This window comes from Limulus polyphemus, unplaced genomic scaffold, assembly GCF_000517525.1.
Source record: "Limulus polyphemus unplaced genomic scaffold, Limulus_polyphemus-2.1.2 Scaffold1728, whole genome shotgun sequence".
NCBI classification, from domain to species: domain Eukaryota; kingdom Metazoa; phylum Arthropoda; class Merostomata; order Xiphosura; family Limulidae; genus Limulus; species Limulus polyphemus.
This window is the reverse complement of record NW_013667338.1, coordinates 57,657-69,650: the sequence shown is the minus strand read 5'-3', so window position 1 is coordinate 69,650 and position 11,994 is coordinate 57,657. Positions and strand designations below refer to the sequence as shown.

Genomic DNA, 11,994 nt, shown 5'->3' with positions numbered 1-11,994 from the left:
GTCAGTCCCAGGGTCCGAGCTCGTGCTGAAAGAGTTAATAATATAGCAATTACAAAACAAGAAACTGATCCAAAACGAAATATGCCAGATAAAGATCACTGTAAACAAAAGAAACAGTAAAATTAATAAAATAGCATCATTTAAAGCAGGTATGAAATAACATTGGCAAGTAAATATAATAGAGCAGTTATTGGATTAGATATTTGAGCTTAAAAATTATTTTGATCATTGACTAGTAAGCTTCCATCACTGTTTGATCTTTTGTGGTTTGTTTGTTTTGTGGAATTTCATACAAAGCTACAAGAGCACTATCTGTGCTACCTGTCCCTAATTTAGAAATGGTAGACTAGAGGGGATGGCAGCTAGTCAACACTACCCACTGATATACACTTACTTCTATATATGACATGAATAACCAATCGGAAGCTCAGAATGTCCCCCTAGTGGCTTTCTTAGCCATTTTAATGGGATTGTTGCCATTTCTTTCTTTTGAATTTGGTAGGATTGACTACCACTTTATAACACCCCCCATGGGAGAAAGGGTTAGCATGTGCAATGATGGGATTCAAACTTGCTACCCACAGATTGTGAGTGATGCTTCCTAATCACCAAGTTGTGCCAGTTCCATTGGTTAACTCTAGAGAAAAGTAGAAATTGATATAGGAATATATAAGGAAGATTGAAGAGAGAGGTTATCCAGACATTAATAGTTTAGAATGTTTATATGAGAGGAAACTTTGATAAGATAATGTGTTTTTTAGGAATATGAACACATTCATAACTTAATGATGTGAATTAATCAGAAATATACAGAGAGTGTGCAGAAGATAATATTATATATATATATTGTGAACTGTAATGTTTGTCCTTGCATTCCTTCGTCTCTCGTTTACAGTGGCCACTTTCTGTGCTGCATTTGAAAATGCTCCACATGCAGGCAAAGCTGAACATTCTTTTTTCAAATTATGGGAGAACAGGCATGACTAATATTGATGCCAAATTTTGTTTCACAAGTAGGATATTCTACACTAATTTTTTAGGAATTAATCACTCTATTATTCACATTTCAAAATGTGACATAACTTAATAAATAAAAATGTGGGTTTACTGTATGTTATTGTTGAGTGGCTCTTAGCATGACTAAAATGCTCACCAATTATTTTTCGTGGTGGGCGGTATAAGTAACCCAGAGCTTTGGCTCAGAGAACCCAAGAGTGCAACACAATTAACCTTTTTAAAGTCCATGAAATAATTTAATTTCATAGATTAACTTAAACTTTTCCCATCACTGGAGACATACTTTTGCTAGATTAAAGATATACACTTAAACTTTTCCCATCACTGGAGACGGGTACTTTTGCAAGATTAAAGATTAACTTAAACTTTCCCATCACTGGGGACAGGTACTTTTGCTAGATTAAAGATTAACTTAAACTTTTCCCATCACTGGAGATGGGTACTTTTGCTTATATGTTAATAAGTTGGTGTGAGTTTGTATAAGGAATTTAACAATATTAAATTGATTTGTTTATCATAAGCTAAATTGCTAGCTAATTATATTTAGTATCTATTAGGAAGATTACATGCTAGTAGCTTTAATGTGAGAACTTAATAACACACTAGTAAGGTGATGTGAGAGTTTGAGGAAGTTAAAATGATAGTTTACCAAGAAGACAACATTAGAAGTTTATTAAGAACATAACATGCTAATAAGTTATAATGAAAGATTATCAAGAAGTAAGCTATAGAGAGTTTATCAGAAAAATACTAGTAAGTAGATCTAAGGGTTTAGAAAAACTTAACACTAATTTAATTTAATGTGAGAGTAATCAAAAATAAATTTGATGTGAGATTTTATCAGGATGTTAATAAGAAGAAGCTAAAATAAGAATGAATGTTTTACTCATAAAAAAAAGACCTAATCAATGCGCATGTTAAACTAGTTATAACAATAAGTTTAGTACTTGGAAGACAGTATGATGAATACTGTGGTAGAAATTTTACTAATCAAAAACAAATTGTTTTAAAAGAAATGACTTGTTTATTCTAGGTGGTGACAGCTCATGCAGTAAAAGTTCCTGTCACTCCAAACCTTTGTAGCAATACCACAGGATTTCTTCCTGTACATTGTATCCATCAGTTGTTGAAAAGTAGAGCTTTCACTAAACACAAGGTAACAGAACTGTATTCATTAGTTGTTGAAAAGTAGAGCTTTAACTAACCATAAGGTAACAGAACTTTATGCATTAGCTGTTGAAAAGTGGAGCTTTCATTAAACATAAGGTAACAGAACTGTATTCATTAGATGTTGAAAAGTAGAGCTTTCACTAAACACAAGGTAACAGAACTGTATTCATTAGTTGTTGAAAAGTAGAGCTTTCACTAAACATAAGGTATTAGAACTATGTTCATTAGTTGTTAAAAAAAGCTCTTATTAAGCATAGAGTATTAGATATCTGTATTCATTAGAAGATAAGTATTTTACTAAACTGGGAGTATTAATTATCTTTGTTCATCAGTCACTGAAAAACAGTTTCAAGGTAACATCTGCATTCATCATTTATTAAGAAAATAGAGCTTTCAATGAGAGTCATTTTGCTTTTAATATTTTTTTATTTTTTGCATAAGGTACCTATTAAAGATTGGATCTATCGGCAAATTTGCAACACAGTTCCACCTTTACATCCTGTTTTGCCACCACTTATTGAAGTTTATGTTAACTCTGTGATTATTCCAAGCTCTAAATCTGCTCAAGATACAACTAATGAACCAATTACAGAAGATGAAATAATGGCAGTATTTAAAAATTCCATCTTTGTACCACGGGCATCAAAAAATAACTCTTCAAGACCTTCATCTAGATCTGGTCGAAGTACTCCAATAGCGATGGAAACAAATGAAGAAACTCCTTCATCACTAACATCACAGATGTTATTACTTTATTACTTGTTGCTGTACAAAGACACTAGACTTGCCAATATGAAGGCTATACTATCTGCTAATCGTAAAGTAAAGTGTTACTCTTCCAAGTTTTTTTGCACAACTACCAATTATCTACTTGTTACAGCAAGCTCAACGTGAGCAGCAGCAGTTTGCTGGACTGTTTTCTCCCCTCTTGAGGCTCCTGGCCACTCACTTTCCTCATCTCTGTCAAGTAGAAGAATGGATTGTTGAGGAGAAAAAAAAAGCATTTCAAAAAGTTGTTGAACTTGGAAGTTTTAAACCTAAGATTGTTTGTACCACTGACAGTTTAAGAGAAGGTAGGTTTTGTACTTCAAGCTTTAATTGTGTAAATGTGAATAATTGCTAACTTTTAATTTGAATCAAATGTAAAACTTACCAATGCTAGATTTTGTAGGTATAGATTCGTTATTTGTGCTTGAACTGGTTGTTGTCAAATATTAATCTTGAGCATATTCCTTAAGCATTTCTTTTTAATCCAGAACACACAGTATGACTGGAATGATGGTAGTAAAACATTAAAAGGATTATAAACCTCCTAAACACAAAAGTTTAAGTTAATTGTAAGCTAATCATCCTTGGGCAGTCTTTCTCTTGATTACAGAAAAGTCATGAGTATACTCCTTAATGAGATTATTATTACTATGAGGATAGTCTCTTGTTAATTTATTCTTTTACAGCTTTCCAAGAAGTCTCTACTTGCTCCATTAAGCTCCTTGCTCTTCTTGATCACCTCTTGTCACTGCCTCTATACCAACTCTGGCCATTTGCTAGTTCTTTTGCCTCTCACCTTCCTCAACTACTTGATCCCAGTGTTCCACAGCTTCTAGTAGATAAGGCTAATGAAGTATGGTGGAGACTAAATCGTGTTTTTCCACGTCGTTTATGGGTCATGACGGTAAATGCCACTCGTCCGACAAGGCTCCCACTGGTAGCTTTAAAACCTCTAATATTGGATGATATTGTACTTGACCCACTACATGTCCTTCGGTGTGATCAGCGATTGTTTAGGTGAGTTCTGTGTCATTGTTTCAATCAGTAAGTGCTCAGATTAGTTTATTGTGCTCTTGTCTATTATCATGGATCATTGTTTTGATTGTTCACTTCAAATTATTTAGATTGTATTTTTGCTAGCTAGTAAAAACAGTGGAATGTTCAGATGAGTTTCATAGTTTATTAAATAAAGTTGAATAATTTATTTTGTATTCAGAAGATTCCATTGTATCCTTGATAGCTAGTAGGAATTAGTAGGTGTTCAAATGATTTAAGTGTTTCCTTGATGGCTAGTAGGAGTAATAGTGAGTGTTCTGATCATTTGATTTTATCTTTGATAACTTGTACGAATTAATAAGTGTTCAAATCATTGTAATTTTCCTTGATGTCTAGTGGGGGTAATAGTGAGTGTTCAGGTCATTTGATTATATCTTTGGCTAATAGAAATTAATGGATGTTCAGCCACATTTATGACACATATAGAAAGTTGGGTATAAATTGTGGAATGAAAAATAGTCCAGTATTAGAGTACATATACCATATGATTTGAATTTTATAATATTGTTCTTTAAGTGAATTGTGACTTTAGGTAAAGGGTTTGTTTCTACCTCAAGTAAACTGTATATACTGTATTTTTAATATGTTTTTCTTTAGATGTGCCTCATTGCTGGAGATTACTTTGTACATGCTACGAGCTTTTTTGGCAGCATCTCGTACGCACCTTACACATCATGTACTGGAACACCCTCTTCTGGAGAAGACGGGGCCTTTAGAAGGAGAGAAAGATCGAGAAGATCTGAAACATGCATTGATGATGGCCCAGGAAAGTGCAGCAGTACAAATCCTAATGGAATGTCTACTTCCAATGGATGAAGAAAATGTAATAATCAGCATATTAATTTTCTAAATATTCAGTAAACATTTTGCCAACTATTTATAAGTATTGTAAAAATAGAACACAAATATGTAGTGCTAGAAGGTTTTGCATATCTTTTACTTATTTAATTGTCACCAAGGGATAAAGAAATTGCAATTTAGTTAACCTCAGAAACTTATCTGTAAGCTTTCTTAATACTTGCTCAGTTTTAAATGTTAAATATTAAAATTTATCTGAATGCATACTCTCAATGTAATCATAGTTTATTAAGTAAAGTTGAATAATTTATTTAAATATTTAGTTTTATTTTTATGTTTGTCTCTGGCAGAAATCAGAGGGACTGTTGACAAGATTAAGAGAAGTGCAAAGCTTAATATGTTCCCATTTCCATCAAGTCTTTATAGCTGATCCACATTTGGTGAAGTTGATTCACTTTCAGGTATACCTTCATACATTCTAATGTGTTTATATGTGTTAAACAAATAAAATGTTTGAATAATTCAAATAAATATATTTAGCTATCTAACTGTAGTTTAAATATATAATCATATATCTCCAAATGTATTTAATATCTGAGATACATCCAAGCATTATTTACGTATATATCAAAGTATATTTAGTGAATTTTAAAATCAGATAATCCAAGTTATTTCAAGTGTGTAGTTTTATTTTTAAATTTATGTACTTTGTTCTTTAGGGTTATCCTAGCAAACTCTTGCCAATCACCGTCACATCGATTCCATCAATGCACATCTGTCTTGATTTTATTCCGGAACTTTTAAGTCAGCCACAGTTGGAAAAGCAGGTAAACAGTTAAAGTTGTTGTTTTTACTTAATCTGTTATACATGGCACTGCATATATTAACAAGCACTTTCTTATTTTAATGAAAAGGTCAAATTGTATGCTAGCTAAATAAAATAAAGTTCATCTTATTGGTTGGGTTTTACCCTGCAAGTATTTTCTTGTTTTAGGAAGTAACAATTGCACACAGCTAAATGAAATATATTTAAAGGTAATCTTTTGGCTCTGTTTTACCCTCGAACCACATACATTGTTTTATTGCTTCCATGGATAAGGTAGTGCATAGAAATAGCCATATAGAGTATGAGAAAAATCATCCTTATGGTTGTTTGTGGCATCACTTAAATGTTTAACTTGTTTCTGGTAGGTCCATGGAGAATGTTGTGCGTAGAAGTAACATGTATAGTGTAAAAAAGATTGTCCTAATGAGTGTTTATGTAGCATATCTTAAATATTTAACTTGTTTCTGGTTGGTCCATGGAGAATGTTGTACGTAGAAGTAACATGTATAGTGTAAAAAAGATTGTCCTAATGAGTGTTTATGTAGCATATCTTAAATGTTTAACTTGTTTCTGGTAGGTCCATGGAGAATGTTGTACGTAGAAGTAACATGTATAGTGTAAAAAAGATTGTCCTAATGAGTGTTTATGTAGCATATCTTAAATATTTAACTTGTTTCTGGTAGGTCCATGGAGAATGTTGTGTGTAGAAGTAACATGTATAGCGTAAAAAAGATTGTCCTAATGAGTGTTTATGTAGCATATCTTAAATGTTTAACTTTTTTTAAGTCCATGGAAAAAGTAGTGCATAGAAATAGCCATACATAGTATAAGAAAGATAATCCTTATAGGTGTGTATGTGGTATACCTTAAGAATTTAACCGTTTGGCTACTGCATTCTTACATCACAAGGACATAATCTGACTGTCATCATATTTCATTCCAAAAATAAAACTTGTTTGAAACTTAACAGAACTTTTTTAAAGGCATGTAGTTTCAGAAAAATAAAATACTTAATTTTTTTTCTACTAAAAATTTGTTATTTATTGTAGTTATTTGCACTTAACCCTGAATAGTTCAAGTGCAAGGTGATTTTCATGTTGAGTATAAAAATATTTTTTATCTTACAGTTTTCAAATTTCATTTGCATAACCTCTAGAATCTCGTAAATGAATATTAAAAGTTTTTTAATGTAAATGCTAAAATTTTTCATTTTCTCTTTCTCTATCATATCACTAACTGTAACCATTATCTTCAACAAAAAGTGCAATAAAATGTTTAAAATTAAGAAATAGAAATATATACATACCTTTTTAACTCTTCATCGAATAATCTTAAAATATCTTCTTTTGGTTATATTCATACTTTCACATCTTTTATCATTTATTATTCATCTTGATATATTATTTTTTCTTGAAGGATGTAAAACCTAAAACTGAGAATAGCTAACTGAAATATATCTAGAACATTTGTCATTGACAATAATCACAGAAAGTAAATTGATTTGTCTGCCAGTACTTTATTCATAATACCTTCCTGTTTTCATTTGAGAAGCAGAAAATTCCAAGATAAATTGTTTAAATTTGAATACCATGTACATCATTTAATAATAAGAAGAAGAAAATCTCTTTACAGCACAATTTTCAGCTTGGTGCAATTACAGTTGAGCAATAAAATAGACAATTTAAGTCCAGCTTATTCATATCTATATAAATTAAAAGTTTTCATGTTACATAATTCTGTGTTATAGTTTTGACATTTGAGTGCTGGGGAAGGAGTTTTCATGATATTTTATATGATCCTAGCTCGATCTTCAATCAAGACCATTGGGCTCAGTGTATGATCTCTAAAGTTTTATTTTCATTGGTGTTTTTAGTATACCAGATTTTCATGTGTTTGGTAGGTTTTTGGAATTGAACTGACATCATACTTATGCCAGCAGTATGCCATTCCAAAATCACTCAGCATCGCCAGACTTTGTATTAGTGTTGTTCACACATTACTAGGAGGTAAGATGAACCTTGTGTCTTTATTGTTTAGTGTTATAGCACATAAGATATCAGTACATTAAAGAAGTAGCCAGAAACAATGTCTGCCTGTAATGACAGTGAGAAAAACTTTAGTATGGAAGAGCCATTTAAATGTTACACCTCATTGTAATGCACTAGTTAAATATGTTTTTTGGTTCATCTTATGTCCAAATACTGTCTGAGTATTAATCAAGCAATAGATTTAATTTAGTAGCCCAGAAGTATTTTGTAGTAGTAACCAGGGGGAGATATACAGTAATGGTAGTTTAAGACGTAGTTGAAAGTGATAAAAAAGTAAAGTTGTATTTAAAATTGTGACAAAGATTGAAATATTTGAAGAAGGTATTGATGATCCAACTGAAAAGATCTTTTTTTCAGAAAGAAGAGAGATTTGATAAGAAAAAGAGTACTAAAGCTTACAAAGCCTAATAACAGAATTTTCAGATGAATTAGTTTATTAACTAATTTTAGAGGTAATGAAAAAAAAAGTAATAGTTTGTTAGAGTAGAAAAAATATGTTTTTGGAGGTAAGGAAAACAATAAGGAAATTTTTGGAAAGATAAATTTAACCCTTTGTTCCCTGGAATGAAAAAGACAAGAAAGGAGAAGTGGATCAGATATAGAAGAAATGAAATCAAAGAGGAATGAAAAAATTTGGAATACTTTAGAAGGAATTTTATAAGTGTTTAAAATAAAATAAAAGAGAATGAAGAAAGAAAATGACTGAGTAATTTTTATATAACTGTAGAATGGGAGAAGGAACATGGGAAGACAGAAAAGATGCAATTAGAAACAAAAAATCTGGACTTCAGAGAAAAGTTAATAGGATTGATGGGTTAGAAAATAAGAGAAGGACTTGAAGAAGATAGAAAGAAAACTATAAAAGAGTCTGAAGAAAAGTTGAACATATTAGTGGGGAAGATGTATGGATCCATCCCATTGGGAATTTCTCAAGCACATAAAATAAGAATGCAAAGAGAAAAAGTGTCTAGATCTAAAATAGTAACATTTTAACAATGAACAGAAAATATTCTATAGAAAAAAAAGAATTTGAAAGATATGGAAATCTGTATTGAAGAAGATTTTTCTGCACATATTAGAAGAATAAGATATATAAGATAAGTGTGATATATGATAAATTGATAATTGAGATTTAAGATTTTGAATGAGACAAAGAAAATTCTGAAGTGGTGATTTCATGGAAGTTTTTAAACTGGAAAAAAGATTTAAGGTTGATAAGCAAAGTACAAGAAATATAAAAGAAGTGGGAAAGATTGTAAGAAAGAGGGAGAGGAATAGGGAACAGAAAAAAGGAGGTCAACACAGTACATATAATGGAAGATAACAAATAATTAGGATTTTTAGGAGTGTGTTTGAAAACACGAAGTGGTGATTCCAATAACGATGTATTGAGAAACGTAATGATAAGTATGAGAGGAAAAATTAAATGGGCAGAAAAAAGAAAAGAAGATGAGAAGAGCAAAAGGAGGTTGTATAATAGGAGTTAAAAGAAGATTGGGATCGAAATTTAAGATGAAGAAGAAAGAAAGGTGAATTTTGACAAAAGGAAAAACAATTTTCATGGTGTGTAATAATCAGGAGATAGAGCAAATGGTTGAGACCGTGGAAGTAAAATTGGAAGAACAATTACAGGAAGATAAGAATGCAAGGATTGGAAATAAAGACTAGAATATAATGTGGAAGAAGAAGGTATAGCATATTCATGGAAAAGTTTAGGAGTTTTGTGAACCTTGGAGATTCAAGGTGTTGAACAAAAAAGAAGATGGGGAAGAGAAAGGAAGATAGATGTATCTAAAAGACTTTGGTCATAGACTATATAATGGAAAAATAATAGCCAGAATCAATGAATAAGTGGATAAAAGTTGAAAATGTGATAGAATCCAATCATATGTCAAATACATTGTATATTAAAGAAGAACAGAAACTTTAGGAGATAAATAAGAAAAATGTTTTGGATGAAAGGAAAAATTATATAGGAAGAAATGGCTATAGATAGAGAAGAAGACCAGGAAAAGGTTTTCTATAAACTTAACACAGCTTGGAAAATGGAGTAGAAAGGAAAGGTAATGAAGGTTGAAACAAGAAGGGCAAATGGATTGCTTAATCAAGAATATACAGAGCAAAAATAGAAATAGATAACAATTAAAAAAATGTAAAAGAAGGAAGGGATTGCAGCATTCATATTAGAAAGCGTAAGATATGGGTGAAGTAGTGAATAATAAAACAACTAAAGGGTTATGGAAAGCAATGAATATGTTCTGGAGAAGGAGAGTGGACAAGCCCTGAATAATGAAAGAAAGGAGGGAACACTTTGACAAAATGTTAGAAAAGAAAAGAATTGCAAGAGATAAAAATGGATAGTTGATGGAAAGAAGAGGAATTTGAAAAGTATTTAAATTTGAAGAAAGGAAAGAATCCATATAAAGATGAAGAGTTGAATGGACAAATATAACAAACGAAATGAGAATTAAAATATCAAAATATTGGAGACAACAAAAATCTAAAGAAATTAAGAGCTTAGCAAATATTTACCCAATTTATAAAATGAAAGATGAAGCAGAGGTAAAGAGAAGTGTCATTACTAAATGTAAGAGATTAATGACTGGAATGATGACAGAAGACTTAATGAATGATTAGATGATAAGTAATAAAGGAAAGCCAAATGTGATTTTGGAAAAGGTATGCTCTACAAAAATTTATATTGATTTTAACTGCCTTAATAGAAAATTGAAAGTTGTATGTATTTTTTATCAGTTTAAAAGCTGCTTTTGTGGCTGTGGACAGAAAGATGTTATTTGAACAAAACAAAAAATAGGATTATTTGGGAGGTTATTAGATGTGGTAAAAAAACATACAAAAAAGAAAAGATAAACTGAATTAAAACAAAGATCAGAAAGTCATTGGATGATTAAAGGAGTTAGCCAATTCAAATCTCATGATGTTCTTAATATATTTAAATGAGTTAAAAGTTGATTGGATAGAAGAAGTTTTGGTGGAAGTGTGATAGGTAAGAATAATTTGTTTCTGAGATATGCACATTATGTTGTAATGGTAGAAGATTATCCAAGGAATGAAGAGCATGTTAAAAGATAAATAAACATGACCTATTACTCTAGAAAACATAATTGGTTTTATTTAAGCCAATGTTTCGCAATTATAGTTTCGTCGGGACAAACAAAATACTTGCTAACTGATTTAGGCTTAGACAAAGAATTTCAAAATATTTTGAACATAGATAATAAGGTAGACTTCAGGCGAGAACATATAAACATAATTGTTATAAAATTATATTGTTATACGTTGTAAAATTGGGAGTACATGCAAACAGACAAAATTGTACTATCTAAAGCACACATAAAATATGCTATTATGCTAATTAAATACCAACAGTAATAATTAAAAATTCCAAAGTGATTTTTTTGTTTAATTATGGCTTTTTCTCTGAAATCAATAGAGCTTCATTGCATTATCTATCCAAAAAGATATGGGAGTGGGTAAGAATGTTTACTGTTATGGGACAATCAGTATCAGTTATACTGTGTTTCTCAACAAAATTTTCAGCCACAGCACTGGCTTTACAGTCTTATGTATGCAAAGCTCGAACATGTTTGTTTGTTCTATCAGTAATTGTTCTGCCTGTTTCACCATTGTCTTTATAATGTCCAGATAATTATCAAATATTTCTTAAGAAAAAACTTTATATTGTGTCTGTTATTTTCAGTAATTAATCTGTACAGGTTCGGTAAATTTGACCGATCTTGCAACTACCATAAAAAATTAGAAAATAAACATAAATTATGGCTCTTTCATTTTAGAATGAACACAAATTATAACACGAAAACATAAATGTTTAGACGAAATAGCTTAAATCTCATAACATTATACATTTGTATATATTTATTATTTTTGTTATATTGACCTTTCACCCATGCCTGGCTACAAATACAGACATTACAGTGACGCGCCTCACATGCACTCGTGTTACCATATTAAATAACATAAAGGTGACCTTTGGTCTGTGCAAAGTAAATTGTCTTGGCTGTGTTTTAGTCAACTAGTATTTTGTAGAATACAGTCTCATTTCAATATATACATTATATATGTATATAGATTATTCTTATTTTAAAATAAGTTCTCAGATATTTTTCCTAAAACACAGAACAGTAAATAAAGAAGTACATCAAACAATTATCTCAACTAGTTACAACCTTTGTACTTGGTTGCTGCTTGATGTAGGCTGCTAAGCCTTTAAAAATTTTGCACATGGAGGATGTGAAACAAAATATTTTTTTAGGTTCTATATATACTTTT

General features: G+C 30.8%; 1 protein-coding gene across 1 annotated transcript in view; it reads left to right on the top strand.

The window, feature by feature from the left end:
* The window catches only part of LOC106464727 (integrator complex subunit 2-like), a 38,566-nt gene that overhangs the window by 21,615 nt on the left and 4,957 nt on the right, over window positions 1-11,994 (top strand). The window contains 8 exon segments of the mRNA XM_022392497.1: window positions 2,051-2,173; window positions 2,629-3,030; window positions 3,032-3,260; window positions 3,642-3,972; window positions 4,609-4,834; window positions 5,160-5,270; window positions 5,529-5,636; window positions 7,536-7,641. Coding sequence (XP_022248205.1) covers window positions 2,051-2,173; window positions 2,629-3,030; window positions 3,032-3,260; window positions 3,642-3,972; window positions 4,609-4,834; window positions 5,160-5,270; window positions 5,529-5,636; window positions 7,536-7,641 — 1,636 coding nt within the window.